The following is an 18,004-nucleotide window of genomic DNA, read 5'->3' on the forward strand; positions in this document are numbered from 1 at the left end:
CTGCAAGAAGATGGGGTCCCTCGCCTTGACTTTGCCTTGGGGGCGCCCCCCACCCACTCTAGTCTGGCTGGTTCCCGCGCACATCTGGAGCGCTCGCTCTCTCTTTTCTCCCCCCCTCCCCCGTTCCCTTTTTTCCTTCCCCTTTCCCTTTCTCTCCTTCTTTCCCTCCCGCGCCGGCGCGCGCGCGCGCCTTCGCTCCCCCCCTCGCGCCTCTGGCCAGATGTGCAGGCAGGAGCCGGCGGAAGGGTCTGGGGGAGGAAGAGGAGGTGCGAAGGCAGGCGGGGGGCTGGATCTACTTTCTCCCAACCAGCAGCCGGGAGAGCCAGAGCGGGGCGAAGGGGGGGGGGAGGCTGGGGGGGGGGAGGAGGAGGGAAAGCGGGGGAGAGCGCCGGGCTGCGACTCATTGTGCGAGCGGGAGGGGAAAGGAGCTGGTGGTGGCGGCGGCGGCAAGAGGAGGAGGAAGAGGAGAAGAAGAGGAAGAGGGAGGAAGAAGGGGAGGAGAGAAGAAGAGAGAGGAAGAAGAGGAGGGAGGAGGAGGAGAGAGGCAGAGGAGGAGGAAGAAGAGGAGAAAGAAGAGAAGGAGGGAGGAAGAGGAGGAGGAGGGAGGAAGAAGGGGGCAGCGCTCGCAAGCAACCCTCGTCCGCAACTTTTTTTTCTTTTTGTTTGTTTGCGCTTCAAGGACCCCGCCCGCCTCGAAACGGGGGTGTGAGTGGGGGGCAGAACTCGGATTCCGCCCCCCGCCTCGGAGTGGCGACCTCCCCCTTTGCCCAAGTTCCTGCATCTCTGCAAAGGGCAAAGAGCGAGGCTGATTTAGGACTGGGGAGGGGAGCGCTTAAGCAGACTTCCAAAGGGAAGCCCCTTCCCCAGTTTTTAAGGTCTCTCTCTCTCTCTCTTCTCTCTTTTAAAAAGATCCCCCATTCTGTTTTTCCAGTCTTTTTAGAGAAAGCATCCGGGGTCCTTCTTGGCGACGCCCCCTCCTTCCCCCTCCCCTGATCTCCCCTCCCCCAGGGGAGCTCAGCGCCCCCCCCCCGAGGCTTCCCCCCCACCTCTTCTCGCTCCGCCTGCGCCCGGTCCGGGGAAGTTTACCGTAACTTTGGAAGGCGGCTGCGGCGGCGGGGAGGGTGGGTAGAGTGGGAATCCCACGCGAGAAGGGAGGGGGAAAGCGCTGCGCCGGGCGGAGGGGGGCAAGGAGCAGCTGAGCCTGGCCGGGCCTTCTGGGTTGGGGAGTCCGCCCAACTTCGCCTTAACCCCCTCCTTTCCGCCGAGCGATGGTCGAGCGGCTCTCGCGGCTTTGAATTGGGGGAAAGTCGGGGTGGGGGTGGGAGCGGCGGGCGAGCGGGCAGCCAGGCTCCGTCTCCCTCTCCCGGAGCGAAGATGCCTTCCGTCATGGAAAAATCGGGGATCCTCTCCAGGAGCCGGGCCAAGTCGGCCACCAATGGGACCCACCCCAATTCCGAGGATGAGAGCAGCGAGGAGGAGCAGTCGCACGGTGAGCCAAGGGCTGGGTGGGGGGCTTGGGGAGGGGGCTTAAGGGGGAGGGAGGGAAGGGGGAGCAGGATCGGGTCCCCCAGGGGCCCAGCCGTCCCGCCCCCCCCAAAGTCTCCCGGGGGTGATGGAGTGATGAAACTGGGAGCTGCCTAGAACCTCCTCGCCCTGCGCTGCGCTCTTTCCCCGCGAGGCCATCTGCCTTGGGGGGGGGGGACGGACACGGCGGGTGATGGGGGGGGCTGATCTGGGATCCCCCCCCCGGCGCTGGGAAGGGCCCCTGATGGCGAGAAAGAGCGTGCACACCTTCCCAAGCACAACAATAACAATAAGGCGGTGGAGATGGGCAGCGTGGGATTGGGGGGGGGGGGGAGGCAGAAGGGCCAGGAGTTTTTGTGTGGGGAGGGTTAGGGAGTAGGAGAAGGGGAGGCCAGAGGTCTGGGGTCGCGGGGGAGGGGTTAGCCTTGTAGCAGCCCCCACCAGCGTCCAGGGTTGGGGGCTGCCTCGGTGAGACAATGCACCGCCCCCCCTCCCGGGGGTTGCCCTTTAGGCGATCTCCTTGCCCCCCCCCCCAAAAAGAAGGATGCTTCAGGTGGCTGGCCACTTCATCTTCTTTCCCCCCTCCCCACCCACCTCCAAAAGCCTAAAATTGGGAAGTTCGCTTTGAGAGCGCTCCCTTGAGTGTGTCCCCCCCCCTCTCCCGTTCTCAGCTCTTGCTCCCCTTTAGGCATGGCGGGGGGAGGGGGGAGGGCTGAGCTTCCTGCACCGCCGCCTCCCCCCCCCCACTACGCTGGCTTTGTTTAGCATCTCTTGGGGAGAGGATGTGGAAGGAGCCTCCCCATGTGCCTGGGGGGGGGGGCGGTCAGCGGTCTGTTCCTCAAGCTTCTCGGATGGGGGGGGGAGAAAGACCCCCAACGAGCGCTGGGACGGGCCCCCAGGATGCAAGCAGCCTTGTTTTAATGGGTGAATGGAGCAACCCCTGCTATGGCTTAGTCTGGCCAGGGGACCTGTGCTTTCTCAAGGCCCCTTTGAGGGGGGGGGTGCTTCTGGCCAACCTTTGCTAATTCCAACCCCCCCCTCCCACCCAATTACTACTTCCATGTTGGAGGGGGTGGGGAAGCCCATCTCAAGCCATCTGTCTCTGCCCAGTCATCTTCGCCCCACTGAAATCAACCCTACCCTTGGGTTTCCCCCCCCCAGGAAGGTATTGTGTGTGTGTGGGGGAGGGGAACAGGTTGCGTGAGCCCCTCCCCCCCAGAAGTCACAAGGGAGCTCTACCTGTTTGGAAGTTGAAATCCCCCCCCCCTCATCCTGGAAAAAGAGGCTGGGGGTTAGAGGTTTGTTACCCTAATGGGAGCCTTCTCAGATGCGCAACCCCCCCCCCTCCGCCTCCCCATGTGTTCCTGAGACCTTGTGCTAGGAAGGGAAAGCTTGGGTGCTTCTTGGCAGGTCATTGGCTAAATGTTTCCAGATCTTTTAAGGAGAGGGAGGGAGGGAAGGAAGGGAGGAAGGAAAGAAGGGGCAGACGGAGTAATGAAGGAAAGGGAAGGAAGGACAAGGAAAAGAAGAAGAAGGAGGAAGGGGGACACAGAGTAATAAAGGAGAGGGAAAGGAAGGGGAAGGAGGGAAAGAGGGAGGGAAAGAGAGTAATGAAGGAGAGGGAAGGGAAGGAAGAAAGGCAGGCAGGAGTAACAAAGGGAAGGGGGGGGGAAGGAAGGGACAGAAGGGGAGGAAAGGAAGGAGGAAAGAAGGAGATGAAGGGGAGGGGAAGGGAAGGGGGAGGGAGGAAGGAAACAAGCAAGCAAGGAAGGGGGAGACAGAGTAATGAAGGGGAAGGAAAAGAAGAAGGAAGGGGGACACAGAGTAATTAAGGGGAGGGAAAGAGAAGGAAGAGGGAGGGAGAGGGAGTAATGAAGGAAAGGGAAGGAGAAGGGGAAAAAAGCAGGCAGGAGTAACAAAGGGAAGCGGGGCGGGGGGAAAGGAAGGGACAGAAGGGGAGGGAAGGAAGGAGGAAAGAAGGAGATGAAGGGGAGGGGGGAAGGGAAGGAAGGAAGGAAGGAGTAACAAAGGGGAGGAAAAGGGAAGGAAGGGACAGAAGGGGGAGGGAGGGAAGGAAGGAAGAGGGAGACAGAGTAATGCAGGGGAAGGGAAGAAAGGAAGGAAGGGAAAGGAAAAAGAAAGCAGGAGTAACAAAGGGGAGGGGAAGGGGAGGGAGGGAAGGAAGAGGGAGTAATGAAGGGGAAGGGAAGGGAAGAAAGGAAGGGAAAGAAAAGAAGAAGGAAGGAAGGAGTGACAAAGGAGAGGAAAGGGGAAGGAAGGGACAGAAGGGGAAGGGAGGGAGGAGGAAGGAAGGAAGGACAAATCAAAAGGACAGCAGATGGTGGGGGAGGCAGGAATAGGCAGCGGGGATTCAAACTTTAATCACAGAGGGAGCCTTGGCAAGTTTCTCTGTTATTCTCCTTTTGATCTTTTCTGGGGTGGGGGCTGGGGGGTGGGTGGGATCCCAAGGGGCCTTGATTCTCCAGTGACCCCAAAGTTTTGGCCTTCAGGGACGGTGTGTCCGGAATGCTAAGACAGCAAGCAAGGACTAAGAAGAAGGGGGGCTCCATCCTCAAGGGACCCTTCCCCAACTCACTCAGAGCTTCGATTGGGGGGGAGGGGAGGGGAGGCGAGAAGACTCCCTTGGGCCCCAAAGTGGCCTCTGCCCAGCCCTCTCCCCACTGCCCATCAGCAGCAGCTGGCCAAGGAAGCAAAAATGAGGAGGGGGGGGGCGGTATCTTCCTTTCTCCAAACAAGCCACCTTCCAGGGGGAAAAGTGGGGTGGGGGCTGCCCCTGCTGCCGGCCATTCAGGTGAGGGCTTTGGCCATGCTGCCGGCAGCGGGGGGGGGGTGGGTGGGAGGTGCCATTGTTTTAACACACCTGCAAATCTTCCCTCCCTCCCCCAGTCCCTTTTAGCCAAAGCTTTTATTTCCTGGGGGGGGGGGGTTTGCCTGAAGATGCCCGCAGATGTTGGGCAAAAGCCAACTGTTTTGGAGCGCACTGGGCAAATCAAAGTGGGCTTCTAGGCTCCCCCCTGGCCACTCAGCATTTTCAGGAAGCCAGCTGTCCCCCCCCCTCCCCACAACCCTTCCTCCTCCTCCTCGCGTTAATTTGAGAAGAAGCCCGAGTTTCGCCCCCCCCCCTCTCTTGTTCCTTTTGCAGATAGCATGATCCGAGTGGGAGCAGATTACCAGGCTGTCATTCCAGAGTGCAAACCAGGTAAAAAAAAAAGGAAGGAAGGAAAGAAAAAAGAAAGAAAGGAGGAGGGGGCTAACAGGGAAGGAATAACCCCCTCCCCCACATCCCCTTTGGCCAGACTGCAGGCAACTGGGAAAGCTGCTTTCCCCCCCCACACACACCCTCTCTTTTATTTAAACTAAATTTGTATATCAGGGATGACAAGAGACTGGCATTAGAGGTCAATATGCTAAATAAATAAATGCAATCCTTGGGGATTCGGGTGGGGTGGCCCTTGGCCGCCTTCCTGGCAGTTTCCCCCCACCCACTTTCCTCTCCCCCTCCCCCCCAGTCTGAAAGGGGGGGGGCTTCTCTTGAAACACCCCTTGGTCTCTTCTCCATCCTTGCAGTCCCGCCCCCCTCCCCCCTCTTTAATTAACCCCTTTCAAGCCGTTGGCTCTTAGTTAGGGGGTCTGCGGTGGAGGTCAAGACCCTTCTTTGCATGTGTGTGTGTGTGTGTGTGTGTTTGCATGTGTTGGGAGGAATGCCCCGTTTGTCTAATTAATAAATAAATAAATAAATAAAAAAGACCCAAGCAGAAGGATGGCCTTTTCAACGAAGCAGGAAAGGATGCTTGTGTGAGGGGGTCTCTCCCTTCCTGGCTTCTTTATATCCCCCTCCCCTCCGTTCTCCTCTTCCCCCTCCTTTGGGGGGGGGGAGAGGGATTTGGCTTGTGTGTGTGTGTGTGTGCTCTAATGGCCCCTTTCCTCTTTTGTCTGCCCAGAAAGTCCCGCTCGCTACAGCAATAAGGAGTTGAAAGGAATGCTGGTTTGGTCCCCCAACCACTGTGTTTCGGACGCTAAACGTGAGTGGGGGGGAAAAGAGCAGGAAGATCAATGGCCTTTGCCTTATTATGACCCCCCCCTTCTACGTCTCCGCCCCCCTTATTCTTCCAAGCTATTTTGATCTTTGCATGAATTATTGGGGGGGGGTTCTTCTTCTCTCTCTCTGTCTCTCTCTTCCCTCCCTCCCCACTTCCAGAAGCAACCTTGCCCTAGGTTTTCTAGTGGGGGGTGGGGGGGATTTCATCTATTCCACCCTCAGCTGGTAGCACAGACTTTGATTGGCAGGTCTGCCTCCCCTCCCTCTCTCCAAAAGCAATTATTATGCCGTTCATGTGCTCCCAGGTTTTTTTTTTCTTTTTTTCTTTTAATCTGGCTGATACAGGAAGCTGGGGGTGGAGGGCTTGGTAGCAGGGGAGGCCGTCCAGCCCTTTGCTGAATTGGGGGGGCTGGGGGGGGTCAGCGTTAGGGTTTGGTGGTCCCAAGGGGTGCTTTGGGGGAGCTCCTGTGAAACGCATTGGGCCTTGGAGAGCTAAGCAGAAAGAAGGGAGGAGCAGAAGGGCTGCAGCTCAAATATTTTGCAGCATTGTTCTGAGGTTTTTTTCCCAGGTGGGAATGAGGGAGGGGTCAAATGCAGCAGGTCCTCGACTTACAACCATTCGTTTAGTGACCACCGGGAGTTACGACAGCACGGAAAAACGTGACTTGCGGCTGTTTTTTCACACTTAAGGACCGTTGCGGTATCTCTCTGATCACAATTCACACACTCTGACGTATTGGTCGCAGTGTCCCAGGGTTACGTGATACCCTTTCTGACAATAGCTGTCGGACTTATAGAGGTAGCCCTCGGCTTATGGCCACGATGGAGCCCAACGTTTATGTCGCTAAGTGAGTTTTGCCCCGTTTTACGGCTTTTCTTGCCACAGTTGTTAAGGGAATCACTGCAGTTGATAAGTTAGTAACCCTGTTGTTAAGCGAATCTGGCTTCCCCCTTGGCTTGGCTTAAGGTCGCAAAAGGGGATCACGTGACCTTGGGACCCAGCAACGGTCGTAAGTATGAACCGGTGGCGAAGCATCTAAGTTTTGGTCACACGATCGTGGGGATGCTACTGCGAGAGATGGTCCTAAGTCGTTTTTTTCGGTGACGTCGTAACTTTGGACTGTCGCTAAAGGAACTGCTGTAAGTCGAGGACTAACTGGATACCGCTTTAAAATATTTTAACGCCCTCTCTGAGCAGCTTACAGAAGCAGCATATTGCCAAAAACCTGGGTCCCTTTACAAGGGCACTGAAAAAAAGTGACTAAAAAGTCACTAAACGAACCGTCGTAAATCAAGGACGACCTGTCTTATTTATTCTGGCTATTGCTCCGCCCCCTTTCTGGAGTATGACTGCTCTCTTTCTCCCCCTAGTGGACAAATACATCGCCATGGCCAAGGAAAAACACGGCTACAACATTGAACAGGTAAACAAAGAAATAGCATTATAAAAGCCCAGTCAAACTTCCCAGTTTCGGGGCCCATCTTATCCTTTTCAAGTTCAGCTTCCCCACAGAGACTAGAAACTTATTTTTAAAGGGACTCTCACCTCTTCAGGCTTTGGAGAAACAGATTTTTTTTTCTCAATCTTTTTCTTTCTTTCTTCCTATCACAAAATAGGCTTTGGGAATGCTACTGTGGCATAAACACGATGTGGAGAAGTCGCTGGCCGATTTAGCCAATTTTACGCCGTTCCCCGATGAATGGACGGTGGAGGACAAAGTTCTGTTCGAACAAGCCTTCAGCTTCCACGGCAAAAGTTTTGCTCGCATCCAGCAGATGGTAAATAAAGGCTCTGTTTGGCCTCACCCGGCGGTTTTGGTGCTGCTGTGGTGGGACGGGGTTTAAACAACGCTATTCTCTCTTTCTTATCCGCCAGCCAATGAAGTTGATTGACATAATGTGACATAACTGTAGCCAATGAAATTGATTGACATAACTTGACATAATGATAGCCAATGAAGTTGATTGGCATGATAGCCAATGAAGTTGATTGAAATAACGTGACCTAACTATAGTCAATGAAGTTGATTGGCATGATAGCCAATGAAGTTGATTGACATAATGTGACATAACGATAGCCAATGAAGTTGATTGAAATAACTTGACATAACTATAGTCAATGAAGTTGATTGACATGATAGCCAATGAAGTTGATTGACATGATAGCCAATGAAGTTGATTGGCATGATAGCCAATGAAGTTGATTGACATAATGTGACATAACGATAGCCAATGAAGTTGATTGAAATAACTTGACATAACTATAGTCAATGAAGTTGATTGACATGATAGCCAATGAAGTTGATTGACATGATAGCCAATGAAGTTGATTGGCATGATAGCCAATGAAGTTGATTAACATAATGTGACATAACTGTAGCCAATGAAGTTGATTGAAATAACTTGACATAACTAGTCAATGAAGTTGATTGACATGATAGCCAATGAAGTTGATTGACATAACGTGACATAACGATAGCCAATGAAGTTGACTGAAATAACTTGACATAACTATAGTCAATGAAGTTGATTGACATGATAGCCAATGAAGTTGATTGACATAACGTGACATAACGATAGCCAATGAAGTTGATTGAAATAACTTGACATAACTATAGTCAATGAAGTTGATTGGCATGATAGCCAATGAAGTTGATTGACATAATAGCCAATGAAGTTGATTGACATGATAGCCAAGGAAGTTGATTGACATAACTTGACATAATGATAGCCAATGAAGTCGATTGACATAACGCGATATGATAGCCAAGGAAGTTGATTGACATAACTTGACATAATGATAGCCAATGAAGTCGATTGACATAACGCGACATAATGATAGCCAAGGAAGTTGATTGACATAACGTGACATAATGATAGCCAATGAAGTCGATTGACATAACGCGACATGATAGCCAAGGAAGTTGATTGACATAACGTGACATAATGATAGCCAATGAAGTCGATTGACATAACGCGACATAATGATAGCCAAGGAAGTTGATTGACATAACTTGACATGATAGCCAATGAAGTCGATTGACATAACGCGACATAATGATAGCCAAGGAAGTTGATTGACATAACGCGACATAATGATAGCCAAGGAAGTTGATTGACATAACGTGACATAATGATAGCCAATGAAGTCGATTGACATAACGCGACATGATAGCCAAGGAAGTTGATTGACATAACTTGACATAATGATAGCCAATGAAGTTGATTGACATGATAGCCAATGAAGTTGATTGACATAACTTGACATAACTATAGCCAATGAAGTTGATTGACATAACTTGACATAACGATAGCCAATGAAGTTGATTGACGTGATAGCCAATGAAATTGATTGACATAACGTGACATAAATCTAGCCAATGAAGTTGATTTTACATAACTTGATTCTAAAAAGAAAAAAAGCAAAGGAAAAAAAATAGCGGCAAAAATGAACGAACGAACAAGATGTTTTCAATTGTAGATAGTCCTCGACTTACAAACAGTTCATTTAGTGACCGTTCAAAGTTACAACGGCACTGAAAAAAGGGACTTATGACCGTCTTTCACACTTAACGACCATGGTAGCATCCCTGGTGTCAATTGATCAAAATCCAGATGCTTGGCAACTGAAATAGTTTTAATAGGGTTTGTGTGAAGCCAAACCCACAAAGTTGGCACAGAGAGAGGATCCAGTCAGCCCTTTACTGAGGGTCAATCATTACACAAAAGCTTAGAAGCTGGATTCCTTGACCGTAAACACCCTCAGGATAAGGCTGACCGGATCATCGCGTTATGCCAACCGATGCACCAATTTCTCTCTCTCTTCTCTCTCCATCCATCCATCTGGTGCAGCTTCCTGACAAGTTAATCCCCAGCCTGGTGAAATATTACTACTCTTGGAAGAAGACCAGAAGTCGGACAAGTGTGATGGATCGGCAAGCCCGCAAGTTGCTCAGCAGGAAGGAAAAGGATGACAGGTGATCCAGTAAAGGGATCTGGTCTGACTCAGGGCACAGGAAGGCGCTCGTTTTGGGGCTTTGTAGAAGGTTATGCCAAACACCTCCCCACCCCCCACCAAAAAAAGGTCTCCGGAACCTGTTTGAGGCCAAATGCAGCTCTTCCTCTGTGTGTGTGTGTGTGTGTGTGTGTGTGTGTGTAAGAGAGAGAGAGAGAGAGAGAGAGAGAGAGAGAGAGAGAGAGAGAGAGAGAGAGGGAGAGAGGGAGGGAGGGAGAAAATGAAAGTGAGAAAGAAAAGGAGAGAGGGAGAGAAAGAGAGAGAGAAAGAAAGTGAGAGAGGGAGAGTAAGAGAGAAAGTGAGAAAAAAGAGTGAGAAAGGGAGTATGTGCATGTGTGACAGACAGAGAGAGGAGTAAGAGAGTGAGAGTAGGTGAGAGAGCAAAAGATTTTGTGTGTGTGTGTGAGAGAGAGAGAAAATGAAAGTGAGAAAGGAGAGGGAGAGAAAGAAAGTGAGAGAAAGAAAGTGAGAGAAAGAGAGAAAGAAGAGTGAGAAAGGGAGTATGTGCATGTGTGACAGACTGAGAGAGGAGTAAGAGAGTGAGCGAGAGTGAGAGTAGGTGAGAGAGCGAAAGATTTTGTGTGTGTGTGTGTGAGAGAGAGAGAGAGAGAGAAAGGGTCAAACAGAAAGAAAGGGAGAGAGTGTGTATTTGTGTGAGAGAAAGTGAAAGTGAGAGAGAAAGAATGAGGAGGAGAAAGAGAAAGAATGAGGGAGTGTGAGAGAAAAGTAAGAAAAGTGAGCGAAAAAAGTTGCATGTGTGAGAGAGGAGTGAGTTTGTGTGAGAGCGCGAAAGTGTGGGAGTGCACCTCTCCTCCCCATGCCCCCCCGTCCCCCTCGCATGTGTGCGTGCCCCCCTCCCCCCTGTGCATGCATCTCCCGCATGCTCCCCGCCCCAGCGGGAGGCGCACGCACAATCAGCGGTGGGGCTGAGCTGAGGCGATGGTTCGCTTGCCCACGGAGAGGGCTCCGGGTGCCGTAGGCTCTCGATCACGGAACTAGGATAAACTCCCAATTACATGGAAACGGGATTTAGGATAGGCAGGTTTGGGGTGGCTGGAGAAGACTCCCCTCAAACTGCCGCGTTTTCCCCACAGCAATGATGAATTAGAAGAGTCCCGCCACCCCAGCGAAGGAGAATTTGACGCCATGGATGCCAAGAAAGAGGTAAGGGACGGGGAAGTCTCGGCCATGCAGCCGGGGGTCCAGCAGGGTACCAATACAGGCAGTTCTCGACTTCACAACCTTCCGTTTTAACAACGGTAGGGAGTTACAATGGCACTGACGAAACTGACCCTCTTTCACAAACCTCGCAGCATCTCCCGCGGTCACCTGGTCAAAATTGGCAACCGACTGGTATTTATGATGGTCGGAGTGCCGGTTTCTCCCCCCTCCTGGGGGGGTGGGTGTCATGTCATCCCCTTTTGCGACCTTCCGACCAGCAAGTGGGAAGCCGGATTCACTTAACCAGCGGGTTGCCAACTTAACAAATGACCTAACCGTCGCGGCGAGAACGGTTGTAAAAATGGAGCAAAACTCGCTTCGCGGAGGACTTGCTTAGTGATGGAATTTTGGTCGTCAGTCGCAGACTACCTGTACTGGATCACGACCCAGGGGTGGTCCAGGAAAGAGAAGCTCTACCTGGCATCCTCACATGGGGGTGCATTGACCCGGGTTATATGAGCTGTTCAGAAGCGCATGGACGTCAATTCGTCACAGCCGGAATGGTTTGAGGGGGGATTCCCGGGGGGACCCCTACTCGGTTTCATCCCTCGCTCCTCTCTCTCCACCCCCCCAGCCTAGTTATCCGAAGCCCCCCAGCAGTAAACCTGGGCCGATGAAGAAGGAGGTGCAGCTGCCCCAATATCGGCACCACCCTCTCCGTGCTCGCCGGCGCCCTCCAAAGGGCATGTACCTGAGCCAAGAAGGTATCACCGGGCTGTCGACCAGCCCCGACATAGCCATGCTCACCTTGCGCCATCTGGACTCTCAGCTGGTTTCGCTCAAACGTCAGGTACCGAGTCCAATCCATCAAGTCCAATCCAAAATCTTGTGTTTTTTTTGTTTTATTTATTTATTTACGGTAATCTGAACAGGTAATCTTATTTGAAAGGTGTCTTTGGCGGCCAAGGACTGCTTAAATTCATAGTGGGGCAGGATAGAAGCCGTGTTTAAGTGTTGGGACTTCCTTCCACTTGTTTGAGAAGTGGGGAATGGAATGGAATGAGAATAAGTACTTTCAGTGTTGGGAGAATTCACAAATTCTGGAGCCAAGGAGGTTCCATGGATTAATTGACCTGTCGGGAAATCTCTTCTTAGTTCTAGGTTGTAGTAGTTTTCTCTCCAGCTCCTTTGGGGTCTCCTCCTCCATCCTTTTAAGCTTGTGGGGTGCTTCCCGCCCCAAACCTGGAAACCTCCGTTCTGAGACTCCCAATCCTTTCCGTGCTAGGTGCAGAGCATCAAACAGATCAACAGCAGTATGAAGCAGGCGCTAGGCGACGGGATACACAAACTGCGTCCAACTGAGGTGCGTTGGGAGGGGAGAACAACGGATTGTGCTCCCCCAAAATAGTGTCAGGTGGAATGTTACTTGTATTTATTTAAGAGTTAACGGAGCCGTTTTGGTCTAGCCTGGTTAAGGCTCCAGACAAGAAACTAGGTGGCGGGAGTTCTAGTCCCGCCTTAGGCATGAAAGTCGACTGGGAACTTTGGGCCAATCACCAGGAGGCAATGTGTTCTAGTCCCGCCTTAGGCATGAAAGCTGACTGGGAGACTTTGGGCCAATCACCAGGGGATGGTGAATTCTAGTCTCACTTTAGGCATGAAAGTCAACTGGGAACTTTGGGCCAATCACCAGGAGACAGTGAGTTCAAGTCCCGCCTTGGACGTGAAAGACAACTGGGAGACTTTGGGCCAATCACCAGGAGGCAACAAGCTCTAGTCCCGCCTTAGGCATGAAAGACTGGGAACTCTGGGCAATCACGAGAAGACTTTTAAGTTCTAGTCCCGCCTTAAGCATGACAGCCGACTGGGGGCAGCGCCTTCCTGGTTTTGGCGTTCCAAAGCACTCTGGGATTCAATGCAAACCTGTAATTTTGCAGACTAACATCAAGTTCAACTCCCGCTGGACGACCGATGAGCAGCTGCTGGCAGTGCAGGGTGAGTTTTCTCCATTTCCATCAGGAGGAAGGAAGATCGGGGGAGGGGGGACCTCTAGTCCAGCTGTCACCAACTGGTGGTCTGGGAGAAAAGTTCGGTGGTCCGCAGAAAAATCATTTGCCTTTTTTATATTGCACTCCATCAGGGGTCCTCAAACTACGGCCCCCGGGACGGATACGTGCAATGGACGCTTGTGTTGCTGCAGAGAGTCTCCCCCTTTCGGGGTCTTTTTGTGTGGGTCGGAGGAGGGCAGAAATTCCGACTTGGGGTCTGCTTCAGCCTCCTGGTGGGGGGCTTTGGGCGAAGGCTGGAGGGAAGCGCCGCTGGTGGGGAAGAGCCGGAGGGCCTCGTTCCAGTGGGACTGCATCATGGCCTGGAACTAGCTGACCATCTCAGCCCGCTGAGCCTCCAGGCGCTGGTAACTGGCCTTGCACTCCCGCAAGTCTTCCCTCTGCTTGGAAAGCCCATGCTCCTAGTCCTCAGTGAGGTGCCTCTGCTGAGCCTCCTTCTCGGTCAGATCCAATGTGAACTGAGCTTTTGCCAACTATTTCTCCCGGTGGATGCTTAGCTCCAGCAACTGCTTCCTATTGGGGCCCTAAGGACCCTGGGCAGGCAGGAGAGGAATGGTGGGGAGGGACGAGTAGAGGCCAGTCAATGTGAGTGACATTGACTTGGCCACACCCACCCAGTCACATGATCACCTAGCTACTCCCACCTAGCCGGTCATTAGGCAGATCGTATTAGTGGTCCGCGGGATTTAAAATGATGAATTTAGTGGTCCCTGAGGTCCGAAGCTTTGGTGACCGCTGCTCTAGGCTACCATGTAGTGGGAGACCCCCACCCAGTAGGATCAAAAGGCAGCACTTTGCCCCTGGGGGCATCAGGGGCACTGCCCTCTTCAACGCAAGAGACAGGAAGCCATGCTCTGCTGGCCAAATGCGTGTGTCGCATGGCGCCACACAGGGACTCCTGTTCAACCTTGGCTTTTCTCTTCGTCCCTCCCCCCCCGCCAGCCATCCGGAAATACGGCAAAGACTTCCAAGCCATCGCCGAGGTGATCAGCAATAAGACGGTGGCGCAGGTGAAAACCTTCTTTGTCAGCTACCGCCGGCGGTTCAACCTGGAGGAGGTGCTGCAGGAGTGGGAGGCCGAACAGGAGGGGCTGAGACCAGCTCCTGCCCAAAGCGGCTCGCCCCCCCAGGAGCAGAAGAGCAGCAGCGAGGAAGAGGACGAGGTGAGAGGAAAGGGGGAGGTTTCGGGGTGCCAGGCACTGTTGGGGTGCACGCCACGGCGCTGACGGCGTTCCTTTGATTCCTGCAGGTCCAGATCACTGCTGTATCGCGATCTGTGCAGCTGCCTCCAAGCCAGCCTCCCCAGCCTCCCCCTGCGCTTCCCCCGCTCCCGGCCTCCCCTCGCCCTCCCCCCGTGGCGCTCTCCCAGCCTCCCCCCTTGCTGAGGCCCACCCTGCCCACCGCACCCATGCTGCACCGCCAGCCGCCACCCCTACAGCAAGGGCGTTTCCTCCAGCCCAGACTTTCGGTCAACCAGCTGCCACCTCCGCTTATCCGGCCCGCGGGGTCCCGCCAAGCCCCGTCACGGGGAGCCCAGCACCCCCCATCGCTGCTCAGCGGGACAGGAGAACCGCCCCCTCTGCCCTCCTTGGGGTCCCTCTGAAGGCGGGGGCATCTCTGCGCCAGCCTTGCTGCGGCCCTGGTAGGTGGGGTTCGCCTGGGAATGGTACGAGCCCCTCTTCACCCACCGGTGTGGGTTGGGGGCAGCGGGGAGGGGACGATGTCAGGTTGGCAGGAGAAAGGGTGGGCGTCTTTCCACTCCTGCCTTCCCCTCCATCGCCCAGACGGGCTCAAGTAGTAGCATTTGGAAAGCTGGCAGACTTGGATGGGGGGGGGGGGGAATGCTGGAATTGGGGCAGGGGGCTTGATGGGTTAACGAGAAAACAGTAGAAGACGTAGCTTGGAATAGGACTGGACTGAGTACATTTCCACGGCTTGAAAAGAAGGGGAGGAGGATGATGAATTGAGGGGGAGGGGAGAAAAAAATGGGGGGGGGGGCCTGTCTGCCCAATTTTGGGGTGGGGAAGAGGCCGGCTGCTCCAGAACCAGAAATCCCTGTTCCGAAGACCGAAGAAGGATGACGGAAAAAAAAAGATTGAAGATGGATCTGCTCGGTTACTCACCATTCTCCTGCCGGAAGCAGTGCGCGAGCATCGGAGGACAGCTGTGGGTCGCCTTAAGAGGGTGAACGTGCCCCCCCCAACTTTCTGATAACCTAGTAGCCCCCCTTCCCTCTGTCCCTTCACTGGCAGCTCAGCGCCGCCGCCTTTTTAAGAGTCCGCGTGGCATTTTCAATAAAAGATATTTTGGTACAAGCTTCCGGATGGTACTTGACTGGAAGAGGGGCTAGGGGGAACGCCACCCCCAAAATCATTTTGGCCAATCCACAGCTTGGGGACATTTTCCAAGGAACACCCCCCCCCCCCCCCCCGGTTTCCCCAATATTTTGTAAAAACAGGCTTGGAGCATTTTTTTAAAATTTCTTTGGCTTTTAATAAGAAACCAGCTAGTGTCTCCTAGAGATGCGACAGGTTGTCTCGGCTTTGGATCGGGGCTGGAGCAGAAAGGAGTGTGCTGCCCCCCCCACCCCCACGTGAAAGGTTGCTGGTCCCAAGTCCTTGGGGGATGGGGATGGGACGACTGCCTAAGCTTCCGCCCCTCAGTGTCAGTGGGAGGGGAGCAAACGTGGAACCAAAAACAGGAATCTGAGGCCAGGTCGATGCTTTCTGGAAAGTTTTAATCTAGAACCTGTAAAACTACATCAAACGGCAGCATCCTTGAGAGAGAAAGAAAGAGAGAGAGAAAGAAAGAAAGGGGGGGAAGGATGGGAGGGGGAAGAGATGAAACCCCCTCCCCCTCCCCAAAAAGGACATGATCATCTTATTTTTTTTTAAAAAAAAAAAGGCAATGTTGTGATGAGAAATTAAAACGAAAAAAAAAATTATAACCACTCACAAAAAACCGAGGTATCAGTACAGTTATATACAAACCAGGCGTTGTGTATGTGTGTGTGTGTGTGTCAGAGAAGGCGAAAGGGGCTGCAGAGCCCCCTCCCCAGGACCAAAAATACATTCTCAAGAGGGAGGGGGGGCAATGTGACAACAAAAGAAACCCAGAGAGCGAGAGGCCGAAGAGAAGGCAAGGGGAGTGGGGGCTGCAACCAGTCTCTTTTTTTTTTCTTTTTTGCTCTTGTGCTTTGGAAAGGGAAATAAAAATTGGGGTGGGGGGAGGAACAGAAGCCTTGGGTCGTCCCGTCCCCCGTCCCCCCCCCCGTTTTCAGTAGAAGTCAACCCAAGCTCTCCAGAAAGCCGGGGGGCAGCGTACCTGTGACCGGGGATAAAACATCAGCAGGCCCAAAAGCACTTCAACCAACCCATCCTGAACATCCAAAGTGGAGAAGATTGGCCTCTGACGCACCCCACCTACCTCCCGCCATGTTTAGGGCCAACAGAGAGACATGCCAGGAAAGGGAAAGAGAAAGCTAACATCCCCCCCCCCCCGAATGCAGCATTCAAGACAGGAAACTGGACTCCACTGGACCGAGGGATGGTCCCGTTGGACGTTGTGTGTGTAAACAGGGCGCTGACCAGCCCAGAGAGTGGCCTTCTACCGCCATGCCTGCATAAAGGGGAGGGGACATGGGGAGGGGGGACAAAGGAGTGATGGATCAGGTGGCTGTGCCATCTCGGCGGCCCTTCCCGACCGACCCTCCCTTCCACTCAACCCCACCGGCGGCTCCCCCAATTAGCAAGGAAGAGCAAAAAAAAGAACCTCGGGAGGATGTCTGTCTGCGGTGTGTGTGTGTTTGGGGTAGGGGTCCAAGTCTGCAGGGACCAGGCAAGGGGTGGGGGAGGAGACACACACCTCGGAAGCAAGGAGGCACTTGGCTTCCATTGTTGGCTGGTGGGAACGCCAAAAAGAGCGAGATCCTTGGATCCCCGTTTCCCCGGCAAGGGGTCCCACTGGCTGCTTCCCCCCCCCCCCGCCATCCAAACCGCCTCCTGCCACAGCTGCTGCCTCCTCCTCTGCTGACCCGGATTTCGAACCTGGAGGCCAGGAGGGGGAGAGGGGGGAAAGGACTCCCCCTGCTCCCGAGGTGGGGAGGGGGGAAGAGAGTCCCTGCTTTTTCTGTTGCAGTTTGGTAACATGGCAAACCCTGTCTCATGTAGAAGAAGGAAAGGGGGGGGAAGAGGGAGGGGGAGAAGGAAAAAAAAAAGGAGGAAGAAAAAGTACCATGGTCGCCACGGAGACCAAAAGGGATGCTTCCTCATCCGACAGACAGCCCTTGGTACCCTCCCGTTCCTGTTGCCACGGAGACCAGCTAGGTGGCTTGCCAACCATAATCCCACGCACCCTGTCTCCATGGAGATCCATCAGTGGGAGAGGGGGGGCGTGGGGAGAGGGAGAGGCGTGAGGGGGGGAATAACCCCCCCACCTTCCCTCCTATGTTGCCCTACCCGCCCCTCCTTTGCCTGCATGGCCCGGCACCCGGGCCCCTCTCAAAAGTGAAGTTGCGGCTCTCTTCCTCCTGACAGCTCCCACTTCCCCCCTCCGTCGCGTGTGGAGGCCAGGCGCCTCCCCCACCCCTGCACCCCTCTTTCTCCCGTGAGGGTGGCCCGTTAAAGCTTGAGTTCGTTGGCGATTTTGGAGGCAATGTTCTTGAAGGCCATGGAAGTGCCGGATATCCGCTTGAAGCGGACGCCGTTGAGCGAGAGGCGGGGCAGTTTGCACACTTCCATCTCCCACTGCACGAAGGCTTCGTGGCCGGGCGCCCCGTGCATGCACAGGAGCATGTATTTCTCCTGCAACTCGCACTGGCAACTGTTCGCGTCCAGCACCTTCCGGATCTCTTTCATCATCTCGTTGGGCTCCATGGAGCTGGTGGTCTTCATGCTCCAGGTGAAGCGCAGCGATCGCGGCTTGGCGTCCCGGTTCTCGTCCCGGTCTTTCTCGCCGCCGCCACTACCCATCATGTGAGGCCTGCCAGGGGGGAGGAGAAAGGGAAAGGGTGAGGAGGGAGGAGGAATCCATCCCCCACTGCCCCTACGACGGGCACCAGCGTGCTGCCCAGTCCGATCCGTAACCCAGAAGAGCTGAGGGGGGGAGAGATGGAAAGAGAAAGAATTAGGAGGAGGAGACGGAAGACTGTGAGGTCCTTGGTGCTCTCTTGAGCGCGGC

At 53.9% G+C, this 18,004-nt stretch overlaps 2 protein-coding genes across 10 annotated transcripts in view; one reads left to right on the forward strand and one right to left on the reverse strand.

Annotated features, from left to right (window-relative positions):
- Positions 1–514: 514 nt before the first annotated feature.
- RCOR2 (REST corepressor 2) lies at positions 515–17,010 on the forward strand. The gene is made up of 12 exons (XM_081968201.1): positions 515–1,489; positions 4,688–4,744; positions 5,487–5,567; positions 6,956–7,008; positions 7,202–7,363; positions 9,437–9,561; positions 10,694–10,763; positions 11,395–11,610; positions 12,046–12,123; positions 12,698–12,755; positions 13,769–13,989; positions 14,076–17,010. The coding sequence occupies exons 1-12, from the start codon at positions 1,375–1,377 to the stop codon at positions 14,427–14,429; spliced, it is 1,590 nt and encodes a 529-aa protein (XP_081824327.1). The 5' UTR covers positions 515–1,374; the 3' UTR covers positions 14,430–17,010.
- The window catches only part of MARK2 (microtubule affinity regulating kinase 2), a 77,859-nt gene continuing 75,577 nt past the window's right edge, over positions 15,723–18,004 (reverse strand). For 8 of the 9 annotated variants that reach the window (XM_081968155.1, XM_081968157.1, XM_081968154.1 and 5 more), the window contains one exon: positions 15,723–17,806. In XM_081968155.1, coding sequence (XP_081824281.1) covers positions 17,446–17,806 — 361 coding nt within the window. In that variant the 3' untranslated portion in view covers positions 15,723–17,445. The remainder of the gene's footprint in view (positions 17,807–18,004) is intronic. The other variant, XM_081968161.1, reaches the window with a different exon arrangement.

This window comes from Natrix helvetica (assembly GCF_964273705.1).
Source record: "Natrix helvetica genome assembly, chromosome: 16".
Taxonomy (NCBI): Eukaryota; Metazoa; Chordata; class Lepidosauria; order Squamata; family Natricidae; genus Natrix; species Natrix helvetica.

Excerpts from the sequence above, each read along its gene's own strand:
- RCOR2 (XM_081968201.1), top strand. The coding sequence starts at position 1,375 with ATGCCTTCCGTCATGGAAAAATCGGGGATCCTCTCCAGGAGCCGGGCC. Across the intron at positions 4,745-5,486 it reads CATTCCAGAGTGCAAACCAG|AAAGTCCCGCTCGCTACAGC; the intron begins GTAAAAAAAAAA and ends TTGTCTGCCCAG. Across the intron at positions 13,990-14,075 it reads GCAGCGAGGAAGAGGACGAG|GTCCAGATCACTGCTGTATC; the intron begins GTGAGAGGAAAG and ends TGATTCCTGCAG.